The sequence below is a fragment of the Lepeophtheirus salmonis genome, chromosome 3 (assembly GCF_016086655.4).
Source record: "Lepeophtheirus salmonis chromosome 3, UVic_Lsal_1.4, whole genome shotgun sequence".
In the NCBI taxonomy this organism is placed as follows: domain Eukaryota; kingdom Metazoa; phylum Arthropoda; class Copepoda; order Siphonostomatoida; family Caligidae; genus Lepeophtheirus; species Lepeophtheirus salmonis.
The window spans coordinates 49,884,373-49,912,332 of NC_052133.2; the positions used below are offsets into that span (position 1 = coordinate 49,884,373).

General features: G+C 32.2%; 1 protein-coding gene across 2 annotated transcripts; it reads left to right on the forward strand.

The window, feature by feature from the left end:
• Positions 1–27,960, forward strand: mxt (Eukaryotic translation initiation factor mextil). Of its 2 annotated transcripts, none has more exons than XM_040709535.2 (6): positions 1–787; positions 943–1,250; positions 1,770–1,851; positions 24,988–25,124; positions 25,197–25,500; positions 27,213–27,960. In XM_040709535.2, the coding sequence occupies exons 1-6, from the start codon at positions 568–570 to the stop codon at positions 27,458–27,460; spliced, it is 1,299 nt and encodes a 432-aa protein (XP_040565469.1). In that variant the 5' UTR covers positions 1–567; the 3' UTR covers positions 27,461–27,960. The 2 variants fall into 2 exon arrangements, with proteins under 2 accessions (XP_040565469.1, XP_040565470.1); XM_040709536.2 differs by having other exon boundaries at positions 165–724.

Genomic DNA, 27,960 nt, shown 5'->3' on the forward strand with positions numbered 1-27,960 from the left:
GCCCTATAACGTTAGTGTTTAAGTAGTTAAGACATGAGAGTACTTTCATTTAGCATTAAGAAGTAGAATAATTGATCGTGGGATGGGTCAGAATGGAAGGGATTAGGAGCTAGCGCACATAAAAAGGAAAGGAGAATCAAAGCAAGCAAGCGAGAGTAAGGAGTAGTAGTGAGGGAGAGAAAGAGAAAGACTAGAAGGAAGTGCACGCGTTTGTATGGTGTATTTTGTGGGATTTACATTAGGAGTAGCATGTCCGCAATTCAATCTGTCTTTCCTTGTTATACTGCTCGTCATGGACCTTCGAAGTAGTAGTAAATAGTATTCCTCCTTGTTGTGTGGGCACGGTTTTATATAGCTGCAACTATTTTATTAATCATGAGAAATTATATTTAGTTCTTACTACTTCTACTGGGAGAGGCGCCTTAAGAATTCATTCCTAGGAGGAATTTGTTAAGTAGTGAATCAAATTGTTTGACGTGCTGTTATGAGGTGCTGGATCTTGGCGATTTACATTAGTCATTAATATAATTAAAATAACAAGTAGAGGCCTTCTTCTTTATTCATATCATGATGAGTACTACTACAACGTCAAACCCCGTCCTTCAGAGATCCGCCTCTAAAAGAGGAAGTGTGGAGAAGCCAAGACCTCTCAAGTCAATGTCTTCGAATGGTGGTCCCAAAAGCAACAACAACAACAGCGTGAACAGCGATTCGTCTCCCTTAAGTAATAAAAATTCGTGCATTCAGCCCTCATTATCACAGCTTTCCTCTTTTGAGATATCCTCGGGTAAGTAAGACTTACTACCCGTTATGATGATGTGATATCACTTCAGCACCACAGCATCACTGATATCCTTTGCACATTTCTTCTTGTTATTCTCTCAGTATCAGAGTATTTCAAACCCTAATCTCTTATTATTATTTCTGTATCTCTCATTGCAGTTGAAAATACAATGAGCTTATTAGAGAATGTGGCTCTAAAGTTAGGAAATGGAGTCTATGATGCCACCGTGACACAAGCCATACTCAACCTCTCTGCATCCCTTAAATCCTGGGGCCCCTTTATTGAAGTTAAATACAAGGATAGTTTCGATCGATGTCAAATTGCTCTACGAAATGCTTGTCGTGATGAAAAACTTGCCCTGGTGGCCCGACTGCATTTACTTGAGATTTTTGAGCTTAGAGCCTTAAATTGGAAAGCCACGGAGAGCATGACTAATTATTACAAACAGAAAATTGCACAAGTGGAGGTTAGCTTTGGATTCATTTATTATTTGGACTTAATTCGTTTCCTTAATTAAATAACTCAGTGTTTTAAAGTTCTATTTAAATCAATCAGTCTCAATTCGCCACTTCTTATTTATTTAATTAAATATCTTCACACAAAGAAACGCTCTTAATGTTTAGATATACGAAATTTAAAACACTATAGTTATGTTATGACATTCAATATATTGTATTGAATATGTTCTATTTATAAACGATTATTATTAAGAGTTAGTGTATTCAAGAATGTATTTTAATTGATTTTTTTTTTTTTTCGTTTTCCCTTCCTCCCCTACTCCAATCACCCCCCTTTCAATTCTGCTCCAATTCTATCATCGACTATGCTAATATTAACAACATGAATACTCATGCAAACTGCATAGTCGATGATATTTAATACACTTTTTCTATTTGACGAAAAAGATACTCAATTCTTCTATATAAATATCTCATATTGTCTAATATTTCCAACTTATACCCGATTTTTTCTTTCTTTTTTAAAGCATGAATCTCATCATTTGAGCACCTCTTCACCCACAAACATTGATTCACCACGAAGTAGTATCTCATCACCTGTTAATAAGGGTAAGTTGAAGATTTTGATTTTTTTTTGCTATGCGTACTTTTAAAACGCCTAATATCCATATTCATAGTGAAATTTTACATGCATTATCGATTTTCTTAGCTAGTCTGTGAGGAATATATGTAAAAAAGAAATTAACTTTACTAAATCAGACAAAATTTTTTTACTTCAAACGGAAACTTTTCGTCCCAAAATAAATCTATTTGTATATAAATTCTTCTATATGTCTAAGACTCAAACTTTTACAGTATGGAACACCCGAGAAAATATCAAAATCTCCTAGTATAACCATTCTGAATATACAATAGTGAATGCTTAACCTATTTATTTTGTTCTTCATGCACTACTATATAAAGCTTGTGTAGCAACAGTGTTTGAGAAACACTTGCCCTAGACTATTCAATATTTTAGATATTTTGTTTCCCGTTACTTAAGAATTCAGTGTTTGCAAATTGTGTACATGGTGAATGGCCTGATGTGTCAAATAATTTTTGTTATCTACAGTGCCATAATCACGGTTTCACTATTGGGCGGCACCGGATGATTTGAGAGACTATGGATGCCTCATCCATCCTTAATAGAGGCAATAAATACTACTTCAATTGAAATAATTATTTGAGCCCTGCTGCTCCGATAATCATTGCTCTGAATTAGAGGCGCAGCTAGGACTTTTAAACTAAGTGGAGGACATTCATTATATTACTACATAAAAATTGATAAAAATGGGGATTAGTCTCCCCTCTAACAGCACCAAAGCACTGATATTTAAGTTAACCTGACCAAAAAAATTGTTCAAAGGTTTGAGACGCACTGTCCTAGACGTTAGTAACATGTTCCTTGATAATAAGAGTTTTTTCACTGGAGCCATTAATTGCATCATAATTGTAGACGACGCCGTCTTGCGGACTCATAAATGATATTTTTACATCTTAAAAAAAAGATTCAACAAATCTTGATGAAACTTCATAAAAAGCGGTTTAAAAATTTAATAAAAGACTTGACATCTTCATTGAATATTACTTTTTGAACTCATTGTAATATATACTTAAAAATCCCTAAAAATGGCTAGATTTTTACGATTATTTCTTTTGAATTGATTTGGGACGAGAAAAGCAGGATAATTAGAGAGAGAGAAAAACATTCTACATAATATTTAATTTTGTGTCTACAATAAGGAAACTAGATTGTATAACTATGTTATAATATATTTTTAAACATATTAGCAGGGGCGTTGCTAGCTTTCATCATTTCAAGGGGGGAAGGGGGAGTTGGCCCCAAAAATGATCAACACCTTTATATAATTAATTATATCAAAATGTTATCTTTTGAAATATATATACATTTATGTTTTGTACAAGTTATATAAGCAGATTGTACAAGTTGCGACCAAAAAATAGGATGAAAGATTTACAGTGCTTGGGATGAGGATAATGCAGACATTGAATATTCCATGGATAATCAATATATTAATGATGTCATTTTTTGACTATTTAGTACAAATGACTAAAATATAATTAATTTGTGGCACATTATAACGTTCAAATATCCACAAATATATTACTCATAAATTCATAATAACCATGTAATTTGAATAGATCAAAACTCTTTTGGTTCTCAATTGTATCACGAATATTTTAAGGGTCGGAACTATTTCAAGGTTCTTAATACTTAAGCCTCCTCCAAACGTAGATATAAATTCTGACTTTTGAAAGTTATCCCATAAACCAGAGACTAGAGGGAATTCTTCAATAATTTGTTGTGTACTTACTATTCATTTTAGATTATTTAATTTCCTCCACTGCCCTTCAGTAAATTGGAGTCGGAGTTGGGGGCATTCAAAATACTGGTGTCGGAAAAGAGCATTTTATTTACCGACGCCGCAGCCTTGTTATTTAGGCCCCCGATATGGCATACATCAACAATGCTCACTTTACATAAAAACACATTGCCCACTCTCATTTTGGTGGCAAGTCAGAGGTGTCCACAGGATTATAAATATATATATTTTTTTTTTTTGGGGCTTGGTTTTTGTGATTTTTTTTTCTTTAAACAACCCAAAAATTAAAATTTTTTGAAAAAAATTAGAATGTCAAATATATAATTCTTTCCGAAAAAAAAATTAAAAAATTCAGTTTAAATATTTGATTTTTTTTGATTTTTTTTTTCTTTCAAAAATACACACTTATTTACAAAAAATAAAAAAATCCATAGCCTTTCACAAAAAAATTATAATATTTAATTTTTGGAAAAAAAAAAAAAAAAAATTAAAAATCTACTGCTGTTCACAAAAATTTCAAAAGTATAATCTTAAATAGATTTTTGGAAAAAAATTTCATATATTAAATTTTCTTTTAATACAAAAAATTCTTTAATTCCGGGAGTAAGGCTACATCCCCTCCAGTCTACGAACCTGCTGACGCCCCTACAAGTTGAAGACGATTGTTTCATGTATTTAAAAGAGTGAGAGATAATTGTTGATACACAAAATTTTAAATAATTTATTATCTCATACACGCCCATCAAAATTTTTTCGCTTGTTCATAAATAGTTACAGTCATTTATGTAACAAATGATTTGTAAAAAAAAATACACATACTAAATATTGATTGGTGTGCTGTTCTGTGCATACTGCTTACATCTAAGTAATTGTCATCAATCATTCAAAATGATTTCTTATTTTTTTACATGATCTGGAGATTGTATTTTTGTATTTATTGACAAATAACATCATATAATAATAACGACAACATCCATTTTCTTGGTGTTTCCCTCCTTCCCACGTCGTTAGTTATTGTTTTCAATTCAACACCTGAATAGTCATTAGTCATACCTGTGCCTTAGAGCCTAATGGTAGTAATTAGTGTTGAGACTCGGTACAGCACCAAATTGTTCTTTCGGTTCGGTCTAAGTGATTTTTTCTAGACTGATTTGGATCGACTTTTCACGGTCTGAGACCGTGGAAATTTTTTTCAGCCTCACTTAGCGGACCATTTTTTTTTTTTTTTTGCGTCTCAAATGGACAGTTTATTTTCGGTCTTATTTAGAATAAAGGATGCTGAGAGTAAGAGGTACAGGAAAATTGCCTTCTTTCTTATTAGGAATGGGCCACACCTCGCCTGCTTGGGGATTTCTGGTTTGAAATTTTTTGTCCTTCTCGGGACGGGGACTTTTTTTCTTTTATATTTGAAAATAGTTTAATTTAAAATAATTTAAACGGCATTGGCTCCTACTTCAACACCTCGTATCGAAGTGTAGAATGACCATCCGATTAAAACCCTTGGAGAATGTTTAAAATACGTTTAGTTAGTCCATTGTTTGACATTTTAAAATCATTTTCCGTTTTTTTTTTACTTCTCATATGTTATGAGAGACTAATTTTTTTTTTCTAGATCAACCGTTATTGATTTTTTCAAAAAAAAAGTCTCAAAAGTACATGATATTTTCTAGAACATTCGATTATACTAGAAATCAGTTGAGTAATACGTAATATGTAATAAGAATCCGTTTCTCTACACATTAGTTTGTTTTATTATTAAGTGGACTTTAACGTTCTCCAAGAGTTGGGACAAATGGAAAATTTGAGGGAATCGAAGGAGGATACTTCTTACTTATTCATTCATCTCAAGAGATGACAGGATTAAAATTCTATCTTTAAACTTTATATGACGTCATCATACTTGAAAATACACATGATGTCATGTTATAAACAATTTATCTTTTAAATCGGTCAAGACCAATTTTTTTTGTGCCATATTTTTCTATAAGACCGGTCCAGACATAATTTTTCTGTGAGTCTGGTCCAGACAATGTTTTTTTTGTTAGATGGAATGAGTTTGGTCTGAAAGAAAATATAATTTCTAGACCAAAACCCAACACTAGTAGTAATAATATCTTTTAAAACAAAATGGCATCTGTTAGCTTGAGTAGATTTTTGTTCGTAGTGAAGCATTTTTTCTCGTGGCAAGATCTTGATTTTTATTATACCAGTACAAATGACGTTCCTTTGTCATTTCACTCATGACGTAAGCAGCTTTTCTTTCCTTTGCAGAGTTCACCTTGTAGTTTGGTTACGGCTAGAATTGCCATTTTTGTAACGAAAAAACTAACTTTAAAAATTAGAAAAGGAAAATGGTTATTGCGTGTGCTCTTTCTTCTTTGGGTAATTATTTAATCGGTCGTCGTGTTGTTAACTTCTCCGTCTGAAGTAAGCATTCTCGCCTATCTATGGTTTCATTTCTTTTAAAGATGCATAATAAAATAAATAAATATATATGAATTCAGATATAACTATAATATTTCGTTAATACGACTACATTGGTATTTCTTTTATCAAAAATATTTTTATGATTATAGAGTGCACTCCCTATACACGTTGGATGCTATATATACACCCCTGCAATAATTTATTAGTAAGACTACATTGTTATTAAATGTTTGATATACATCATGGACCACCAGGATTAATATAAATACAAGGTTAGACCATCATGTAATGGGCTTTCTAGAATTTTCAATTTGATGTATTGTACTGCCTTCTGAGCAAGACAGACAGATTTTGGCAAAACACGCAACCAATCATATTCTATGACGTCACTATTAAAAAGCGTGGTGTAAGTCAAACATACATCAGTCGCACACGGATTATAGTATAACCTTTTATTTTTATTAACCTTGATGGATCACTTTATACAGTGCACCCTACGACTTGTTTCCAATTATTCATACAGACAGACGGAAAAACTTTGCTGTATTAATATAAATTTTGATTTATCATAACCACACTGGTATATATCTATAGAAAAGCCGTCCAATTCGAACGCTTTTTTTAACATTTTTTTCGGATGTCAAAATTTTATGACCGAAAGATCCCTGTTTACTATTCTAGGTCAATTTTTTTGTAGGACCTAATTAGTGAGGGCATGAAATTTAGAGATGTAATAATCAGGCATGTAACTTGTCTTGTTTTTCTGTATTTACTCTCTTTGAAGGAAGGGAATAAAAAATGACGTTGAATCTTTTTTTCAACCAATCATCCCTCTTTTATTCCCTCATGTGGGAATAAAATTTTATAATTATTCAAAGTCTCTACAATTTCATGATAAGGTTCAACAAAAGTTACAGGGGTTTGATTTCCGTATAAGTTTTCCAGATCGTAACTTCAAACTAATATGAATTATGTCTTAATTGATGGGCGCCCGGAGGAATGTGTATCTTTTTTATTCTCAAAAAATTCAAAAATCGATAGCTATTCACAAAAAATAATAAAATTTGGAAATAAAATTCAAATATTAAATTTAAAAATAAAAAAATTCATGTATTTAATTTAAAAATAAAAAAATTCATATATTTAATTTTTTGAGAAAAAAATTGTAAAATACAAACTTACTCATTTTTTTTTTTTTTTTAAATCCATAGTTATTCACAAAAAATTATTTTTTTTCTAAAAAATTCAAAAATCTAAATTAAATATTCAATTTTTTGGAAAAAAAAATAAACATAAAATCCATATCTATTCGAAAAAAGGTAATTTTTTTTTTTGGAAAAAAACATTCAAAAATCTAAAGCTATTCATAAAAAAAAAAAAAATTTTTTTTTTAAAATTCAAAAATAAAATTTGAATATTAAATAAAAAAATAGAAAATTTCATATATTACATTTTTTCAACAAAAAAATTCTAAAGTCCACAGCTACTCAGAAAGAATTAATTTTTTTCTAAAAAAAATAATTCAAAAATCCATATTAAATAATAAATTTTTACACAGCTCCTACAGCCGTCTCTGGGAACGCCTCTGTAATTATATGGAATGATGTCATTATTCCCATTTTTGAAAAAGAAGACCTCTATAAGTAAAAAACAACAATACAAGTTAAAATTTGTTTCAATATAATGTGTTTTTTTTATACATAGTTTATACAACAAAAGTATTTAAAATACAATATCTCGGCAGAATTAGTTAAATGAGAACAAGGCAAGAAGGAATCTATTTATAGCTTTTATTATTATATATATATATTTAGGTAAATCAAAGCGCATTTTCTAGCACACTTATCATTTTCTTATCGAAATTTATTTCACATAAATGTGTTGTGTATTCTACTTATGTTTCCAAGTCCTGAGTAAATTGTATATATTATCATCTACAGAACATAAATATTTATTTATGTTTGACATTCATAGATCGTTCTACAAATAGCTTTAAATACTTACTTGGGAGTTATTTCTCAAAATCCCGCTTTCTCAGGTTTTATACCTAAAAAAATATCGCATTTAATTATTTCATAATTATCGGTAGTAACATGTAGTAGACTGAGTTATTAGGCGTCGACGAACAGACACACTTTGTTGTATTTATATATTAGATAACTAGTCTAGTGTTAGTCTGCAAGAGTCATGAGTAGAGATGGGACATATGGTACACCTGAATTAAAACCTTTGTTAATATCAGCTGCATTTTTAATGATTTTGAAGGGAGAAAGTGAATTACTTCTATACAGAGGAGGACCTTTTACATTTAAATTAGCATATGCGCAGGGAAAATATTATTATTTTTAAATTCATATATATTATTTTATTATACATTTTTAAAACTCAAGGAAAAATGGTGTTTGGGAGGTCTCTTTTTTTCCAATATTTAATAAGTCCTCGTGGTGTAAACTTCTCCATCTGATGTAAGCATTCTCGCCTATCTTTGGTCTTAATTGTTTTAAAAATGCATAATAAATGTATAAGAATTTTAATATTGTACTAATGCTATTTTAAATGAGAAGCCTCTCCTCATAATACCAGTAATTCATTTTCTCTCCCCCTCCCTCAAAATTATATAACAAGCTGCTGATATTAACACCTAGTATCATATGTCTCGCTTCTGTCTTCTCCTTGCGCTCTCTTTTTCCTAACAAAAATGTCAACTCTGTAAGTCCTTGTTGGACTTATATTAGAATTGAGTATCGACATCGGAGTAATTACAACTTTTACCTATCCTTGTTATATAAAGAGTAGGATCTGTGGGTATTTTATTTCTGTCACTGCTGCTTGCAGCTGATTTTAATTCAACATTATGACAGGTAAAATAAAATAATAGAATGAAAACCAAAAGACAAAAACATGGGGAAATACTATGTACATGGAGCCCAATAATAAATAGGAATTAAGTAACTGATTCATCACATTAGACTTAAAGCCAAATTAAAATAAGACAGAGAGTATCATATGACATTCCTTAGTCATCTGTTGATTTATCGTTTAATCATACCCCCTTATTAGTGTTTCTAACACTTGATAATTTGAACACCAATTATTTTATTATCAACAGTTGGAAGTGTGAGCTAACATTTACCTATTCATTTTGACCTCTTATATTGTATGTGTTGTGTACAGGTTGGGATGTCTGGGCATTTGAACTTGATAATGTTTCACAGCTTGAGTTTTGGAATTTTTTGAAAAAAAATTCCAAAAATCCAGAGCTGGTCACCAAAAATGATTTTGTTTTTTTGAAAAAATTTCATAAATACAGAGTTGTTCAAAAAAATGATTTTTTTTGGAAAATAATTTTTATATTTAAATTTCATATGTACAATTTTTTGGAAAAAAATTTCAAATATTAAATTTCTTGGAAAATAATTTTATAAATCTGCAAAAAATTATATTTTTAGGACAAAAATTTTAAACAATCATAATTATTCACAGAAAATTAAATTTTTTAGAAAAAAATTAGAAAATTAAATTATATTTCAAATATTAAATTTTCTATTAAAAAAGAAAAAATTTCTTTTGGGGGAGGGGTGTCTACGGCCCTCCAACACAACCCCCACTGCGGACGCCCCTTTGTACACAACATATATATGTACATAACTTTCTGGAAAGGGAAATGTTGATATATTGGGCAAAATATTGAATCGTATCTCTTTCGGAGAAAATTCTTACAAATTTTGATACTTGCTCCGATATTTTAAATGACGTAATCAGAAAAAAAGGAGTGAATACTATATATATCGAGTACTCACACCTAGATGAATGAATGAATGTATATCTTATGATTTATGACTGAAGTATTTCCTGAAATGAGTTGAGATACAAAGTTTGCCTCCCTAGTAATTACATAACGTAATCATTTCAAGATACTCATTAATAGTGATGAAAATTGAGTGTACAATAATAGGGCTGTTAAAAAAACAACAACAACGAAAATCAACATGGTAACCCTGAAAATTTAAGAATGTTTTTGGAGGAGATCAGCTGTGACAAGGGAGATGGGGAAGAAGGAAATAAACAAGGATATTTGTAGAATTACTCCAATGTCGATCCCCAATTCTACTCTGAGTCCAACAAGGACTTACAATCATTATAACTTTGCAACAAATCCTCAGGGTTACTCTCCGTCTTTTATGACCACAACCGAATGTTTAATCATGTTTTGAATATAATTGAATCTATTTAGGAAAGGATGTTCACTACTCAAGAATTAAATAATAACGACAACTGCTAAGGAAAAATAAATGGTTCTTCAGATTACCAATTTAAAAAAATAAGATCAATTAAAGCATTAACCACAAGGTAATGAACATTGCGATTCCAGAGCCTCATGAAAAGGAGGGGAGGGCAGTCGTATTTGCCTAGGATATAAATCTGTTTGCAAACAAATACAACCAATTGTGACAAAATATTTTCAGGCATAGGGCTACATCTTATGATTTAAAAAATATTTGGATATTACCCCATGTCTAACTAATGTCCTTATTTGTATACTGAAAGTTAATTGGTTTAATTACATTTAGTTTTTTTGTTAATAATCAATTAACAATTCTCTAGGAATTATTGAATGAAAAACAGTTGGCTAGCATCCCCCTCTGATTTGAGACATTTTCTCTTTTCATTTCTTTTCTTTTTTTAAGGAAGGAGAGGAAAGGTTGCGAGATAAGTATCCATGTTTTTAATTGTAATGTTTGTTCCTCACATATTATGTTATACCACTGATTTATTATACATCATTAACTGACTGTTTTTTGTAAGATCCTGGGTCTTCTACTTCCTTCTTTCTCCTCTATTTCTTTCTCAACCTTCACCCCCCTCAGTGTAACTCTCAGTGGAGCCCGTCATGTGTGACCTTAATGTTGACGTGCAGGATCTACGAATATCCTATTTGTACGGTTATTATTATTATGTACGTACGTATATATATATATATATAGGCCATTTGACATTGAGCGTTTCTTTTTTCTCTATAAATATAAGTATTTTAGTGTTGTGTGACTCCTTAGTTATTCGGGCAGTACAGTCAGAGAACCCGTTGTATCAGTCCTTCGGACTGTCAGTACTAGAACTGATTGAAAAAGAAGGATAATTAAAGTCGTGTGACGTCATCAAGGATCGAACTTTATAAGTTTTGTAGGACTGATATGCAGAAGTCAACTGGACCCGAACGAGAGTGAACTGGACTCCATTGCAGTAAATAAGGACTAAGACAACGCTACCTAATAGTGTTGGGCCTACAATGTTGTTTTTCGTTTTTTTTAACATGCTCAAAATGCTATGGATTGGCATCACTGGTGTTTGAGCTGAGTTCCTATTGTCTGAAGGTAGGAAAGTACACCACACACTAGATGATCGTAAATACTGCCTAAATTGCGGTGATCGAAAAAGCCCTGCCTGAGAGAATGTTATTAGAAATATTATTACTTCGAGGGACGACTTATTTTCTGATGAGATCTACAGTGTTTGCTGGTACATTAGTAATTTCGAAATAGGACGAATAATTAATGAAAGCATTCTCATTTTGCCCTTACAACAAATATATTTGTTTAAATTTACACTCACCCTAATTTTGCCAATATTCACAACACTTGCTTCATTCTTTTTGATTGGTTCGTACAAACTCAGGATTCACGGCCCGTTTATTTTACGCTTTATGAAGAGCAGTGTTCTCGTAACCCATTATTTTCATTTATGCAATTCGTGAACCGTTACGAACCCACGATCCGTAACATCACTACTATAGACACGAATAAGAAATCAATATCATGTTTATTGTGAGTTAAATAATATACATGGGTACATGCATAATAATATTAGCCATATATGGGCCATGTTGAATTGGCTATACTGTCTCTAATATATATAGTATTTAATCAAACCATCTAAAAATTTGACCACAAAGTCATTATGAGGAAGGTGAAAATGATATAACAACGTAACTACGGCTCCATGTTTTAATGTCTTAAAAGGAGGTTTTGACTAACAAATACATGTATTATTTGAGGTCATTAACTTACATACTTGGCCTTCAAAGTATATACCTATGTACGCTGTTATATAATGTATCCTTTTAAAGGTGAGTAGATAACGTAATATGTTGGTAAAGAATGGTTTATACAACATTGAAAAGTTAAAGGTGAATTCTCACATCACTCTACAGGATGGGATCTTTATTCTTTCTGGTAACCTTTTCTCCTTCAATAGCAGAAATAAAAGGTCCAAAATCAGTGTGTAGATGTTGTTAGAAAATGATTGCCAACTGTCATAATATATAAATGAACAATGACTAATTCAAATTCAACCAATCACCATTCAGAACGCTTATAAGGACCATGACACGTTGTAATCTGGATTTTATCTCTGAAGAAACTTTCCTCCACTAGAGGAAATATCCAAAATAGTGTGTAGTTTGACAATTCTTTCCAACACTTGCAATATTCTTCAATCATGGTGGGGAATTGTTCATAACTTATTTCAATTAAAAGTAATAACTTTTTACATGCCGGCCGATTATCGCGGTCATTCAATTTTCCGAGCCATTTTTATAGTACGATTTCTTTTTAGTCTCAAAATAGACCTCAGTTTCGGCGATTACCTTTGAATTTTTTTCAAGTAAGCATTCTTTTGAAGTCTGTTGCAAGCAGAAAAAAGTCAATCGTGGTCATATCTGGAAAATACGGTGGATAAGGAATCAGTTTGTGGCATAGCCAATGTAATTATGCTATATTTTTCATTGATTTGTGGACACGGTACATTGTCTTGATGAAACAGCACATTTTTCTTCTTCAAGTGGAGCCTTTTTTTTCGGGATTATATCTTTAAAACGTTCCAACAATGTTAATAATAATCGCTGTGGATGGTTTTGCCCTTTTTGAGGTAATTGTGTATCACAAAATACTGCTTTTGAACCATTGTAAGCTCTGTGGCACCCACTTTGCACACAGCTTTTGCATATCCAAATATTCCTGCTCAATATGTCCAGCACGTTACTTTGAGGGAGGCTCTATCGATCAACTTCACTTTACAATCATTCAAAATTATTTTCGTGGACTTTTTGATGTTTTTGCCGCTAACTGTCTCTTTCGGTCGACCACAGAATGGATCTTTTTCGATGTTCATTTTCTTTGTTTATTGTAGATATATATATATGTATATTCCACAAGAAAATCATGCCATGGAGTCATTTGAATATGTCGACAGAAATCAACTTCCTCTAAGTGGTTAAAATTTGAGATCCTGTCTGATTTTGATCGCCTAGAGTGCGCTTTAGTGGCTATTCTTATAAATAAAATAGTGCATATAGTACTTCTTGCTATCTAGTACGTTTTAATTTTCAAGATATGGAGAAGTAATTAGTAAGAGTACTTCAAATATACCAACTTATACATTTTTTTAAAGATGTATGTTCAACAGGATTTCTACAATTTTGACATCCCTTATAATTATAATTTTTCGAGAATTGTTACCATTGGCTGAACAATAGCTTATCCAAATTAAACCAATCAACTTTTGTTAGGGTACAGGGAGCAAAAGCGTCAGCTGATAACAAAATAAAGTGTATATTTTTATGTTAGAGTGATGGTAACTAGGGCTCGACAGACACGCAAGACCGTGGCTAGTAAAAACTAGTCTGGCTAGTTCAGGTTGGCTTGTATTTAGACTGGCTGGCTGCGTACTACTGTACCTTAAATACTGCATATACAAAGGCATTTTTGGCTTGAAATCATGAGCATTACCTTCTGCCAACGTCTCATATTTCAAATAGACATTGAAAACTAATATTAAGGGTGATTTTTAATTAAAATATATTTTTAGAAAACACATTTCACAACATTCACTGCTTATTTTGAGCAAAAGAAACATATCTATGCGCGGAACAGGATTTCAACTCCAGAACCAACCAATTTATTTAACATATTCTGTAAAGTGATTTGTGTCCTTGTACTAAACTGTATTGATTAGGTTTTCTTTCGAATTTAAGCCAATCAAATATCTCCGTTTATATACCAAGTGAATATGTAGTTTATATATTTTTTTTGTATCCTTTCGCTAGTAAATTTTATCACGGGGCTAGTAAAAAAATTGACTGTCTCTGTTGGTGAGTTGCTAATTTTGATGACCATGAATCCCTAATCCTAACGCTGTGGGCGATCGAGTTATAGAGTTACGTATAAAAATAAATTATCCTTAATTCGATGTGGGACGGCCGTGTAAGATGTATAATTCACCTTATGTTGTCATTTTATACCTATACCTTATTTTTTCTTAATGAATAATGACACATTGTTCTTATATATCAATTTCAAAAGGCGTTTACGAAAACGTTATGAATGGATTATGTAATTTTATCCACACATTATTTGAGAGATTTTTGAACATCTATGGTCGTGTGTCAGTGGTTTCTTTGTTATTTTGTATTACTCTAAGAGTGTTTTGCAAATAATTATCTACTTTTTAATGTTGATACTCTGTCTGAGACGGATTTTTATTTTCAGTTCGATCTTTAGTCATCGAAATTTAATTGTTAAAAAATCGTGTACTTTTTTTCTTTTTTTTGTCTCATTCTAGGGCCTTATCTTCTCTTGCCCCTGTTATACGAGTTGTACACAAAATATACAGCACTGAAAAGTCATATGACGTCAAAGACATAATTTGAAACCATCTCATAAAATAAAATTAGTCTAGACCAGGGTCGGGTAACTTTTTTAGCCCAAAAGAACTTGTAGTAAAATTAATTTACCACGAACTAGTCCAGGGGCGTCCCCAGGATATTATATTGGGGGGTACTTGGTTAAATGTACTTTATATAATTTTTTTTTTTAAATTTCAAATATTTAATTTTTTAGAAAAAATTCCAAAAATCAAAAGTTATTAACGGAAAATCAAATTTTTGGAAAAAAATAATTGAAAACTTAGATATTTTTGAAAAAAAATTAAATATAAATTATGTGGGAAAAAAATTATTTATTTAATTTTTTGAAAAAATATTGAAAAAAGTTTCAAATATTTTTTGGAAGAGATACAATCCCACCAGCTGCGGACGCCCCTGGAGTGGCATGTCGTTTATTTCATTTAACACTAGGAACACAAAATTTTCTAAATTACCAAATTGTTCCAAGACCACTGGTTTAGGCCGATTTTTTCATTGTGAGCAATATAGACCTCACTTTTCTATATAACTGATCCAGATTGAATTTTTATAAATAACCAGATAAGTTCGCCCCAACAAAAATTATTATTGTCTCAAGACACAAAGAAACCCCAAATGGCGAAAAACACTTTATAGATTGAGTATATTCCTTTTTTATTAAGCCTTTGTCCCAAGGCAAGTTGTCGCTTTTTATTATACCTCATATGACGTCACGTTATTTTAGGACGTATGTAAGTTTTCTTCCCGTCTCAGGTTATTAATTCAGTTAAGAGGTGAATTCATGGAGGCTCTATAGTTAGTTATAGAGCAGTGGCCCTTGAATCATAGGGGCCATTGGTCCCTCTACTATTTTCATCGTTATCGGCTTATCCAAAAAAAATGTGGATCAAAGTTTTCTATAACTTTTTTAACTTTTCAAGATCTGTTTAAAAAAGTTATCTGTCAAATTTGAGATTTTATTTAAGTTAATGTCAAAATTGTTATGAAATCCTGTGGACACCCCTGATGACGTCACTATTATACAATTAATCCTCTACTTCTAACAGATACAAAAGTAACCGTGTAGCCAACTTCTAAGTGCAAATATTGACCATAGGGTCTTCGCTTTCCCACTTGGCTTATAGCTTCTTCTTTTTTCAGGTCAAATACCAACAGTGATTGTGTCTTTATTGGCAAACCTTTTTTCGTAGGAGGAATGGAATGTCTCTCCTTGTATTATACATATATATATTCAAAGACGGAGGTAGATGAAATATGATCTCTACCGGGTGGGTCATTAAAAACTGAACACTAACTTATTCATCAATTATTAATGAAAGTTGAGTAATTGAAATTAATCCATATTCTGATATATTAAAGCATAAATAATGAGTTACAAAACAGAATAAACCCGAGTTCTCTAGCTTGTGTTCAAGTCGAGAAAATGACAATTGAACGTGATCCAGAAATTCCCATTTGCGCACTCCAAGCATTTGGGCATCTCCAGGACCACCGTCAGCAGTACGAAGCGTTAAAGAGGAAGAAGGGCTATGTCAAAATGGCCAAACTGTACCCGGAGGAGTTAAAAAAAAAGGCCAATCCTCTCAAGTCCATGAGGCCCTTGCAAGTGATCTCAGGGTTTTATGTCAGACTGTCCAGAGAGCTATCAAAAAAGTGGGTGGAAAGAGCCTTGTGAGGCTGGAGAGGCCACTTTTGACACCAGCAATGAAAGAACCCCATCTCCTCCGTTGCACGAGTCTTTCAAACTCTTTTGACAATTTCTGTCCCCACCCTATAGCCGCTAAGGACGGCACCATTAATGATAAAGAGAGCTCAGACACACATATATTTATAGTATTAATTTTCTTGAACTTCTATTGTTGATTAATAAATTATATCTTGTTGAATTTTAAACTTCAAAGTGTTCAGATTTTAATGGACCACTCGGTATGTATAGAAGTAAAATCTTGTGTTATCGCAAATAAATTAAATTTGATTATTAAGTATTGTTTATTTATTTACGTATGATGTCAGTCCATTCATTCATTCGTGAACAAATGAGCCTACAAAGACGGATGACTAAAAACATATTCAAACGCCTACCTTAAGGTTTTTAGTGCTTCTTTTTTCTCTTTGTTTAGAACATTATAATGTTATTTCTTTCTTCTTCTTCGAGAGAGAGAGAGGTATCAACGGAAAGTTGTCTTACAGGTTTTTATGTATTATGTTCAAAACGTATATATAATATATTGATTATTTTTTTTATTCACTATGATATATATTTCTTGTTATAATGCAATGAACATTTTACCTACATTAAAAACGCTGAATTTATGGCTTAGTGATATGCGGGTTGACTTAATACCCCTGGACCGGGCTGTGTATTTGTAACCCGAGTTCCAAGAATAATTTAATCATTTCAGTCCTTTAAACGTCGGTCCATGATGACGTAACTCAACTATATTTCTTCTTCTTTTTTTAATCAGTTCCAGTACTGACAGTCCGAAGGATCGACAGTCTAAAGTAGGGATGTCCATCCCGCACTGAAGCCTCCTTAATTTTTAGGTGCGGTCCACTACTCATTCTCACGGCAAGTAATATTTTTGTAGCAAAAGTTGTCAGAATATCATCGAAACGCATATAACGCACATAATACGTATGAACATTCAACAAAATTCAAAAATCATATTGACAAAAAAAAAAAATTTTTTTTTAGAAAAAAAATCAAAAACTAAATTAAATTTGAAATATTAAATTTCTAGCGAAAAGCAAAAATTACTTAATGTGGAGGGGTACTGCAGAAAAAGAGGTAAATAATAATCACTACAGCTTAGGAAGAAAAAAAAAATTTTGAGCTTGTCAACTCCAAAAAAAAAAATACGGACGAGCTAAAAAATACACTCATTTTTCATTAAATTTCATAAAGTTAAATTAAGGAAAAATAAAAATTAGGCATGTTTTTCTCCTTTAAAAGGCCAAACATTTAACTACAAGGTGGTTCTGGTCCATCATTAAATACATCCTAAACAATAAGGAAAGCATTTAACTCTTGTTATTTTATCTTTAAAGTGAGGAGTTGAGCCTTAGCTTTTAGTTAATTGAGCAATTTTTAATTTAAAACAATGTTGACGATAAAAGAGACCCGGAGAAACATAATCATTGAATTTGCTTGCGCGGGACACAGCCCAGCGTACATCAAGAAGATGCTCTGGTATCCAATGAGCACAGTCTACGACGTCTACAACCACTGGAAGGACAAGGGGACATATAAGAAAAAAGCTCACATGTCCCGGAGTGGTAAAAACCGTGCTCCCAGATTCATCGTAGCCCTGAAACTGGCCGTGAAGGGATCTCTTGGAACTTTGATTAACGTGCTTGCCGAAAAGCACCAAGTAAGCTGTGCAACAATCTCCAGAGCCATAAATACTGACCTGCAGATGAAATAATACCGCCTGTTCAAAAAAAAAAAAAGTATCCTTTCAGACAAAATAAAGGTTGCCCATGGTACCGAATCATCTTTTATGCGGATGAGGTACAATGGACTGTCGACAGATCTTACAAGGTGCAGAACGACAGAGGGTTAACCATAGAGAGAGCTAATGCCCTCCTCGTCTTTGAAATCTAGTTTACTTTCAGCAACGGCAGTTTAATTCCCCCACCTTTTTTAGCCAAAATAGAGGGTGGATGCCGACAGGTACTGTGAACTCTTGTCTGTCCAAGGAAAGCTGAGGCCAATGGGGTCGAGTTCCTATTTCAACAAGACCGCCCCCTCTCCCAAGGCCTGCAAGACCCAAAACTTGTTGAAAGAAGAGAAGGCTCCCTTTTTGGGATCCCTAACTCCCCCGATATGAATGTCATTGATTATTTCGTTTCTCAGTAGTTATTGTTTTTAGTTCGAATTAACTCTTTTAGTTCAGGTGTGGACAGTTTCCTAATATTATGGAATTACCAAACTGATTTTAGACCATGTCTTCCTTTTTGAAAGAGAAAAGTTTGGGAGATACAATAAAAATCCCTTCATGTCATTGTTTTGTATGTATTTTTTGAACGCTGATTGGTAGAACTCATTTTAGCTCAGGTTTTTAAGCATTGAACAATTCATTATACTATCAATTCAAAATAAAATTTGAAAACTACCAACTGATTTTGGGTATTTTTTCGATTTATCTTTTTACGAAGGAAAGGTTTAGAGATATAAAAAGTATAGAATTGTGTCTTGAATGTAGATCGGGGAACTCCCAATTATATCTTGTTTTTAAGTAACTACCCACTGATGTTGGCCCCTTTAATTCTCTCTATTGTTAGAGGAAGAAAACTTGAATAATCCAAGGAGCATATTATGTATAATACTTGAGTTTATCCTTACTTCAGAATTGCTCTTTAATGATGATTATGCCATATAAACTCCTCTCATGACTGATTAAATGTTTATTGAAGGTATTTTTACGTTATTAATGCATAATGCTATCGAGCTTTATCTCAATTATGTACACTTATAGAGAAACTAGTGTTGACTCGGTCCGAGACCGAAATTGTTTTTGCTTCGGTCTTAAGTGAATTTTTTTTTTAGATCGATATTTCAGATCGAGGACTCTAATTTTCAGAGGCAGATATTCCTTCTTTTTTTTTCTCTCTCTTTTCTTCCCACGTAACAATAAAAATGACGTGGAACTAAATATGGGACAAATACGGCTCGGTTCGGATCTTTAGACGTACATATTCCAGTACCTGAACTTTCGCGTACAGATTTGAAACCTAAATTTAACGGAATATTTTCTCCAATTCGGGCATGAATAAAATAGTATCTCGATTGAAGTTATATTTTTACTGTTGTCGAAACAATGCATAACTATTAAAACATAATTAATTGTTATTATTAAATTTTTTGTTATCATAACATTGTATTAACCACGCGAGGCAACTGTTTTTGTGGATGCACGCACTCAACAAGATAAATAGAGATGCTACGTTCGATATAGATAATATCTTATTTTTATATCTAGGTTTAAAGTATGAAGCAATTCTATAAAGCTCAGGAAAATACCTAGAATCTTTTTTACGATCCGTTAAAGTAAGTGTACCAGAAGCCTGTTCGGATCCCGTACCTCAGATAATACAAATTTATCCATATTGTATTTGGATATAAGATCCGTTCTATCTTTTTAAGACATTGTATAAGCTTTTTAAGAGCCGGGAAATTCCTCGGATCTTCTGTAATATTTATGAAAGTTCAACTCTCCGAATCCGGTTTGGATTTCGAATAATATGAGTTAGCTTAAATCGTGCCCGGGTACTTTGGAACATTTTATCTCTACGTGGGACTGGAACAAGACCGAATTTTACTACAAGACTGATCTAGACCGAAGTTGCACCAAATAAACATTTAATTATTACAAAAAGAAAAAAAACTTAAAAACATAGAGGCCACAAGATGCGTTAATGATTGAGTAAATGTTTCTTCTGACAATAGGGGTATAATATGACGTCATATTTGTTTGTTTATCTTATAATCGACAATTTCCAGCTTAATAAATGATTTTCAACTCTAATTGCCCCTAATGATGTACTAAACGTTAGCAAATCAACTCATTTCCTTTAGCTGTCGTTTAAGTTACAATACACCTTTATAGGGACTGTTTAACGTCTGGTCAGCTAACGCATGGTACTAAAATTCCTTCTTACTCTTGTGTTTACAATTTAAGATCCTGTCGGGTTTGGATTTGATAAAGTGCACTCCAGTGGCCATTCTTGTACATCAAACAGTCTCTATACCCAGAGATAAAATAATAAACAGTAATACCTTGACATACGAATTTGATTCGTTAGTAAGTCAAATCAATATATCACAAAAGAAATAACGGAGAAAAAATAACTTGATGTGGCTCTCGCCTTCCGTCGACAACTCTGGACTGTATTCTCCAAATCTCTTTATTTCATCAATGATTATATATTATAACGGTCTCAGACCCACCCCAACACTAATACAAACCAAATCATTACAATAATTAAGTTGCTGTATTTTTTTATAACAAAAATTAACTTTCTCTTCGTTTTTAAATCACACCATAGTATTATATAAATGTATCTAAGTACGAATTCCTCAGTTAGTAATATTAGCAGTTGTTAATAGTTGCGTAACTTTGATTGTACATAATATATATTAGCGCCCATACGACTGACACTCCATCTTTAATTGTCTTAAAATACGGGGTGGGAACTTGAAATTTAGAGAGTTTACAATTGGAGCATAATTGTTTCATAATATTTTTCTAATAATGTATATTTAATAACAAGATCTTTCAAGGGATGGTATGCGGTATATATATATTCAATTCTGCGACCTTCAGCTGTGATTATCGATAGGTTAGTGACAGTCCTTATTCATTCAGTCCATTCTTAGGACCAGGGCTGCGGAGTCTGTAAATATAATTCCCGATCCATACTCCAGCATTTTGAATATCACCGACTCCGACATACATTTTTTAAAAATATATTTTATAGCCTATAAAAGTACTATTGAGTCTAGAGACTATAAATATTTACCTAATTAATAGTTAGCTATTAGTCATATGTAGAAAATAATTGTGGCAGGTATTAAGAAAATATATTTGGAATATAAGATATTTTACAAGATGAACAACAAATGAAATGTATAAAAATCTATCCCTTGCCAATAAATTACTAATTTTCTTAACGTAATTGATGTTCTCGTAACCGAGGAACAACTATACCAACAATCTCTCACTGCAAAATCCCTACTGGAAGACTATAATAACTTCTGTGAAGCAATTTGTCTATAAGGACTTTAATGTAGTTTTGTGTATTTTTATGTTGTAGAGAGTCTTCCAGGAGACATTTATGTCTTGAAATTTCAGTTGGAGTGGAATCCAAACGAATTAATGCTTCCAGCTTTGATTACATTTATTTCATGAATGAAAAAATATATTTTTTTTTAATACAGCTATTAGTTCATACAACCAATTCATATTCAGAACTTATGTGTCAAGTCACTTTAAGTCTTTTGAATAATTTGAGTGTAAATTTCTAGTTTTCACTCGGTAAATAATATGCATGTCTTAGAAATAGCGTAATGATAATAATCATCCTAATTTTGATTCTATTTGCCAAATCTTTGCAGTAAATGAAACGGGTAGCATATGTGTATAATTCTAGAGTTGTAGAACATATGACTTAAAAGGGCTGCAATATTTTTGGTGTGTATGTAGTTGGAAATCTGAGCCGTGTAATATTTATTTCCTAAGCTCATGTCATTATTCTTAAATTCTTGGAGAGACAACATCTAAGCGATGCTATAATAAGCCAAGTGCTGAAATGAAGATAATCTAATTGATAATGTTTGTAAAAAGTAGTGGTCATAGTTACTTTTTTTTTGTCCGCTAGGAGCGTTGATTATACTTTAATATCATTATATAGCTTACTAAACAGCCTCCATTAATTCTAATAATTTTAAGGGATTTAACAGGTTGAATTCTGTAAATCGAATAAAAAGTAACATGCATCATGAGAGATGCCGAGTGGTTCATTGAAATCTGAACACTTACTAATTAATGAAGGTTGACTGATTGAAATTAATCCATATTCTGATATATTAAACCATAAATAATTATTTACGAAACGAAACAAATCTGAGCTCTCTAGCTTACTTACAAGTCGAAAAAATGACACTTGAACGTGATTGACGAATTTCGATTCGTACACTCCAAGCAGTTGGGCTTCTCCAGGACCACTGTCTACCCCGTCAGAAAGTCCGAACTGTTGGAGAAGAAGAGGGGTGCTATCGAAAAGGCCCAAATTGACTCTTAGAGTTAAAGAAAACAGCCCAGGCCAATCCCCTCAAGTCAATGAAAGGTCATGCAAGAGATCTTGGGGGTTTCACACCGAACTGTTTAGAACCCTATCAAAAAGTGGGTAGAAAGAGCCTTGTGAGGGGGAGAGGCCATTTATGACGCCAGCAATGAAAGAAACCATCTCCTCCATTGCATGAGTTCTTTTGAATTCTTTTTTGACACTTTTGGCCTCCCTACAGCCCTGATGCCAAAACCCTTGACTACCGAGGCCCTTAGAGCCACTATCAACAAGCTCTTGGACGCCAAGACAGAGGACTACATCCGCAGCGGGTACAAAGACTGATGAATACATCTGCAGCGGGTTCATGGAAGACAACATTGCCGCTAAGGGTGGCTACATTAATCATTAAGAGAGCTCAAACAAACATCTATCTATAGTATTATTTTTGTTAAATAATAAATTATATCTAATTGAAGTTTTGAATTCAAAGTGTTTAGAGTTTGGTAGTTAAAGAATTCAAATGTATTTCGTCTAGACTCTATTTTTGAGGAAAATATCCTTTTAGCTTGGTTTTATATTGATGACTCACATATGTAAATAATGATTCAAGTTTCTTTAAAAAAACATCCATGTCCTTACAGATAAAGGGACTGCAAGGTGGGATTTATACATCAATGCACTTCAAATTTCTCTTTTGTTACACTTATTAACGAGACACAAAGTATCATAATGTTGGTCATACTTTATGTAGAAGCTCTGATTGATTTAATATCAATTAGTCAAAGAAAAATAGCTGACCGTTTAATATTGATATGCATTTATATTTGCATTAGGTAAAGGCTGTTTCTCTAAAACTCCAAGAATTGCATTTTCTATTGATAAAAAGGAATTCCTTTCTAGGCTATATTTTGTCTAAATTACGTTTGTTAGTAGGGAAGACCGGGTAGAGTTGTGATAGGTCTTTTTCAGCGAGAATTAAAAAAGTTATAGCCATTTACATTATAGCTCTGGGGCGTCCGTAGGATTTTTTTTTTTTTTTGGGGGCTTAGTTTTTGGAATTTTTTTTGAAAATTTTTCAAAAATCCATAGCTGTTCAGAAAAAAATGAAATTGAAGTATAAAATTTCTTGAAAACAATATTCAAATATTAACATTTTCGTAGAAAAATTTCACAAATCCATAGCTATTCCCAGACAATTAAATTTTTTGGAGAAAAAAAAATTGAAAAATTTAATTAAATTAACAATATTAATATTTTTTATAAAAAATTTCAAATATTACATCTCCAAGTTAGAATAAAAAATCCCTTTTTTTTGGGGGGGCACAGCCCCCTTGCGGACGCCCCTGTAATTACTACTGAAAAGATGAAAAAATCAATTGTAATTCTTAGAAGTTTATAGCAAAATGGTATTTTTAACTATTATTTAAAATAGTAAAGAATCGGTATCAGGAATTTTTACTGGAATTTCATCGGAATCGCCATAGGGAATTTTTTTTCTGTTCCACCATTTTTGATTCCATATATATTCCACAGCAGTAATATACTTATAAATAAGATGCGATAACAACTTGGGGGCGGGAGGGACTTTTGAAACTTTAAGGGGTCCCCCCCTCCCAAAAAAAAATATACAGTTGCAACAAGTGCTGCTGTTTCCCTGACATTGTTGATTCTTTTATTTATTGATATAATTACAGTTGAAACTTCACATCAAGCATGTTTTCTGACGGAATAGGGCCTGAAGAGGTTTATGAGAATGAGTCTATCTTATCTTTTCAGTGCTGTTATCACAATTTTGTTATGCCTGACTGGAGGGACTATGGAGGAACTATCATTAATTGCCCAATAATTACTACTGCTCAAAAAATTATTGGGGACATAGCCGTATATTTAATTGAAATTTGATGATTCAAAATCTTAAATAGACTATTAATTATAAATTCCTCAAAAAATATTATTCAGTCTAATTTCTTTTATCCTCTCTCAAACTCAATTTTTTAAACTTTGAAGCCGTCCCTCGTATCTCTTTGGCGTCCAGTAATTGAGTCTAAGACAAAAGGTGTTAGAACTGCCCTCTGTCTACCCTAATTTTAATATTCAACTAGAATTATTTTGAATGTATGCAATTTTAAGAAGTACTGTTAATAGGATTTAAAGTCATAGAATTCCATGATTTGAACAAAGAACAATACGAACTTTTTTAACAATGATAAATTATTGATCTTCATATTGAAATCCTGATCTTACCTTCTTCCTTCCTTTTTGGATCATGAAAGGATTAAAGTTGTATTTCCTTTTAGGATCAAATCTAGTTGATTCCAAAAGGAATTGATTTTATTGTCAGTATAATATAATATTATTTACTAGCTGATTGTGTTAAACGCATTATGAATGTTGATATCTATTACATTGTCTTAACCTTGTGTGTAATCTTTGTTTTTCTTCTGATAGCTCCTCTCTCAACACCTTTAGCAGCAACCAAGGATGGAAGAAAGAAAAAAAATTCAGGATCTGAGGAGATGCAGTTATTTATCACCGTCGGAGATCAAGAAATCAAAATATCTGGCTTCGACTCCAGTATTCTGAGGGTAAGAAGAGTCCTGCAATGTTTTTAAAGATGTTTTTGATCCATTTTGTAATCCAGATATTTCATATTATAGGTTGCCAAGTCCGTGTTGCAAAAGCACTTTGAAAAGAAAGCCATTGAAAACATGGGCGGACGGCATCGTGTCAATAATAATGCTCTTCAAAGGTCCAAGAGCGTTCTTTGTGATTCGCATGTTAACATTATTCGAACACCGCTATTTCCTGATTCTCCAAAGTCAGCTTTTCAGGAGGAATCCGACATTACTAAAAATAGAGAAACAAGAGATCGTCGTGCTCAATTTGCTAAAAATCGGTCCAAAACGACTCTAGGTGCTACAAAAGAAGCGTCTCAAACTAGAAATGGAGGTTACCACAAAAGTAGGGAATTATTTTGTCTAGGTTTTGGGCCCCCCCCCAAACGTATTGCTTTGTTTGAGAAAAATCGATAATTATCTGCGAAAGTTCACTGATTTTTACCAACACCTTGTCCCTTTAAAAAATAATCCCATATATATATATATATGGGATTTCAACATAAACACAATCTTGAACAAAAATCAAGAAAAGGAGAAAATCTCAAGTATTTTTTTTACTTTATTTATTCATAAAGACCAATATTTCATTCACACATTTGAGTCAATTATAGGCTTGTATTTAAATTTGTGGGATGAGTTCTGAGAATTAAGAATTTAAGCTATCATGTAGTACCTTTATTTGATCTAAGAGGCTTATATTGGTCCCGATATGGTATTTGAAACAAAATCAGTTTATTTTTCATTCATTTATTGTGACAATCAATTTTGGCCTCTTTAAGTGCAATTTGTCGTGCCTCCAAAGGGGTAATGAGAATAATTTGTTTATAGGAATTGACGATAATTTGTCGAAGAATTCAAATGTAATCTTAATATTGAGGAAAATCATTATAGCTTTATTTTCTGTTGACGGGCCTCATAACTTGGCTAGAAGTTACGATTTCTGTACACTTTGTAATTTACATTCGTTAATTGTACAATGTCTACGTTTCATTGTGCTTTATTTAATTACATTATCCATTTGATTGATCAACTATTAATTGATGCTACCATTTTATTTTCATCTATGTAAGTTAGGCAATTATCTACATATTTACAAGTAATATAACTAGACATCTGAACTTAATAATATGCCTCTTACTACTGAGTAATTGTCATCTGAAAAAAAGTCAAAAACATTAATATATCGACCATTTAAAAGATATTCAATAATTTTATCCTCAATACATGTACTCATAAATTATTCATCTTTTTTTTTTGAGTTGCAATTTGTGCCACAAATTATTTGTATAACCTTGACCTATTATTTAAATTTACTTCCTCTTTAGAAACCCAGATATGACTTGAGGGGCCATATTTGAAAGTTTCCTTTCTCACCCTTAATTAAATATCTTTGGCCTGTTGATAACCAATTTAATACTTGAACTATTATTTTTCTGTCAATCCTAACTTATTCTAGTCTTAGAACTTGTCTCATCAGTCCTTCGGACTGTCAAAAATAAAGTTGAGTGACGTCATCAAGCACCGAACTTTATACGTTTTAGGACTGATATGTAGGACTGCAGTCTCATAAAAGGACTGACACAAAATTAATGACTTCCACTTAAACTGTTTATGCTTAATATGGCTACACCGCTCATCAATAAAATGAAACTCATTAGTACCATTCTATTCAGCACGAAGCAACATTTTAAAAAATTATTGTAAGACCTTCAAAAGTATTGGCAGATGAGTGGAGGTCATGTATTAAGTATTTACCCAAGTTTTGGGGATTTTTGATGCCCCATGTTCACATTTGGTACATCTTTTTTTAACCATCTCTCTTTATAAAGTACGTAATTATAGTTTGTGCTAGACAATTTCAAAACCCTATATTGATGAGTATAATTGAGTTTTTCTCAGATTTTTTTACTGGGGTTTCAATGATTAGTTTAAATGTGTATTTTCTTCTCAAATAAATATCGTCCTCTAAAAATCACTATCATTCGGGGGGGCTTTTATTTTAACCCATTTGTATTGAAGTTTTTAAATTAATTAATGTTACTTTTTTCCTTGTAGATCACATCCATTACGATAGAAAACAGCTGTTACAGATCGCTAGTAGTCAAGTCTGTCAGAACCCACCTAAGAATTGGGACTATGTCTCTTCAGTCGTCCCAGAAATCACTCGTAGGAAAACTCATGGCTCTCCTCTTCCCATAGATTGGGAGGCAACTTTCCTCTTTTCCAAGAAGTCTCAATACTCCGAGCATTGTGACCGTGAAGGGAAAAATATTCAAAAATTTGGTCGAGACTCGAGAGCCTAATGATATCCTCATCTTGTATGTACACATATTATCATTTTCTTCAAGGCTACATCACTACTTCTACTCACCTTAATTAATCATCAAGTACATATTCTCTTAATTTCATTGGAGATTTGAAGCTTTATTATATAGGTATAATAGCTTCAATCTCATTAATTCTGAAGACAGGAAGAGACGACTTACTTCTTGATTATATATATATATATATATTCTTTTTTCGACAAACTGATTTGTCATTTTGCTTTCCTTTTTTTTTTTTTTTAATATATCGATTAATAATTCATTTAATCGAGTCCATCAAATTAATTATGTATAAGTGCCTCATTGTTACTTTTCATGCTATTTTATTTAATAGTTTATTTCATTATTTTATTAAGAAAATTTAAGTTATGTTATTTGTAGAGATATGAAGAGAATTCGGTTTAAACTATTTTTGTTAGTCATGTAAATTGTGTTAAATTAAAATCTATGATGAAAAAATAAAGGTTTATATAATGATA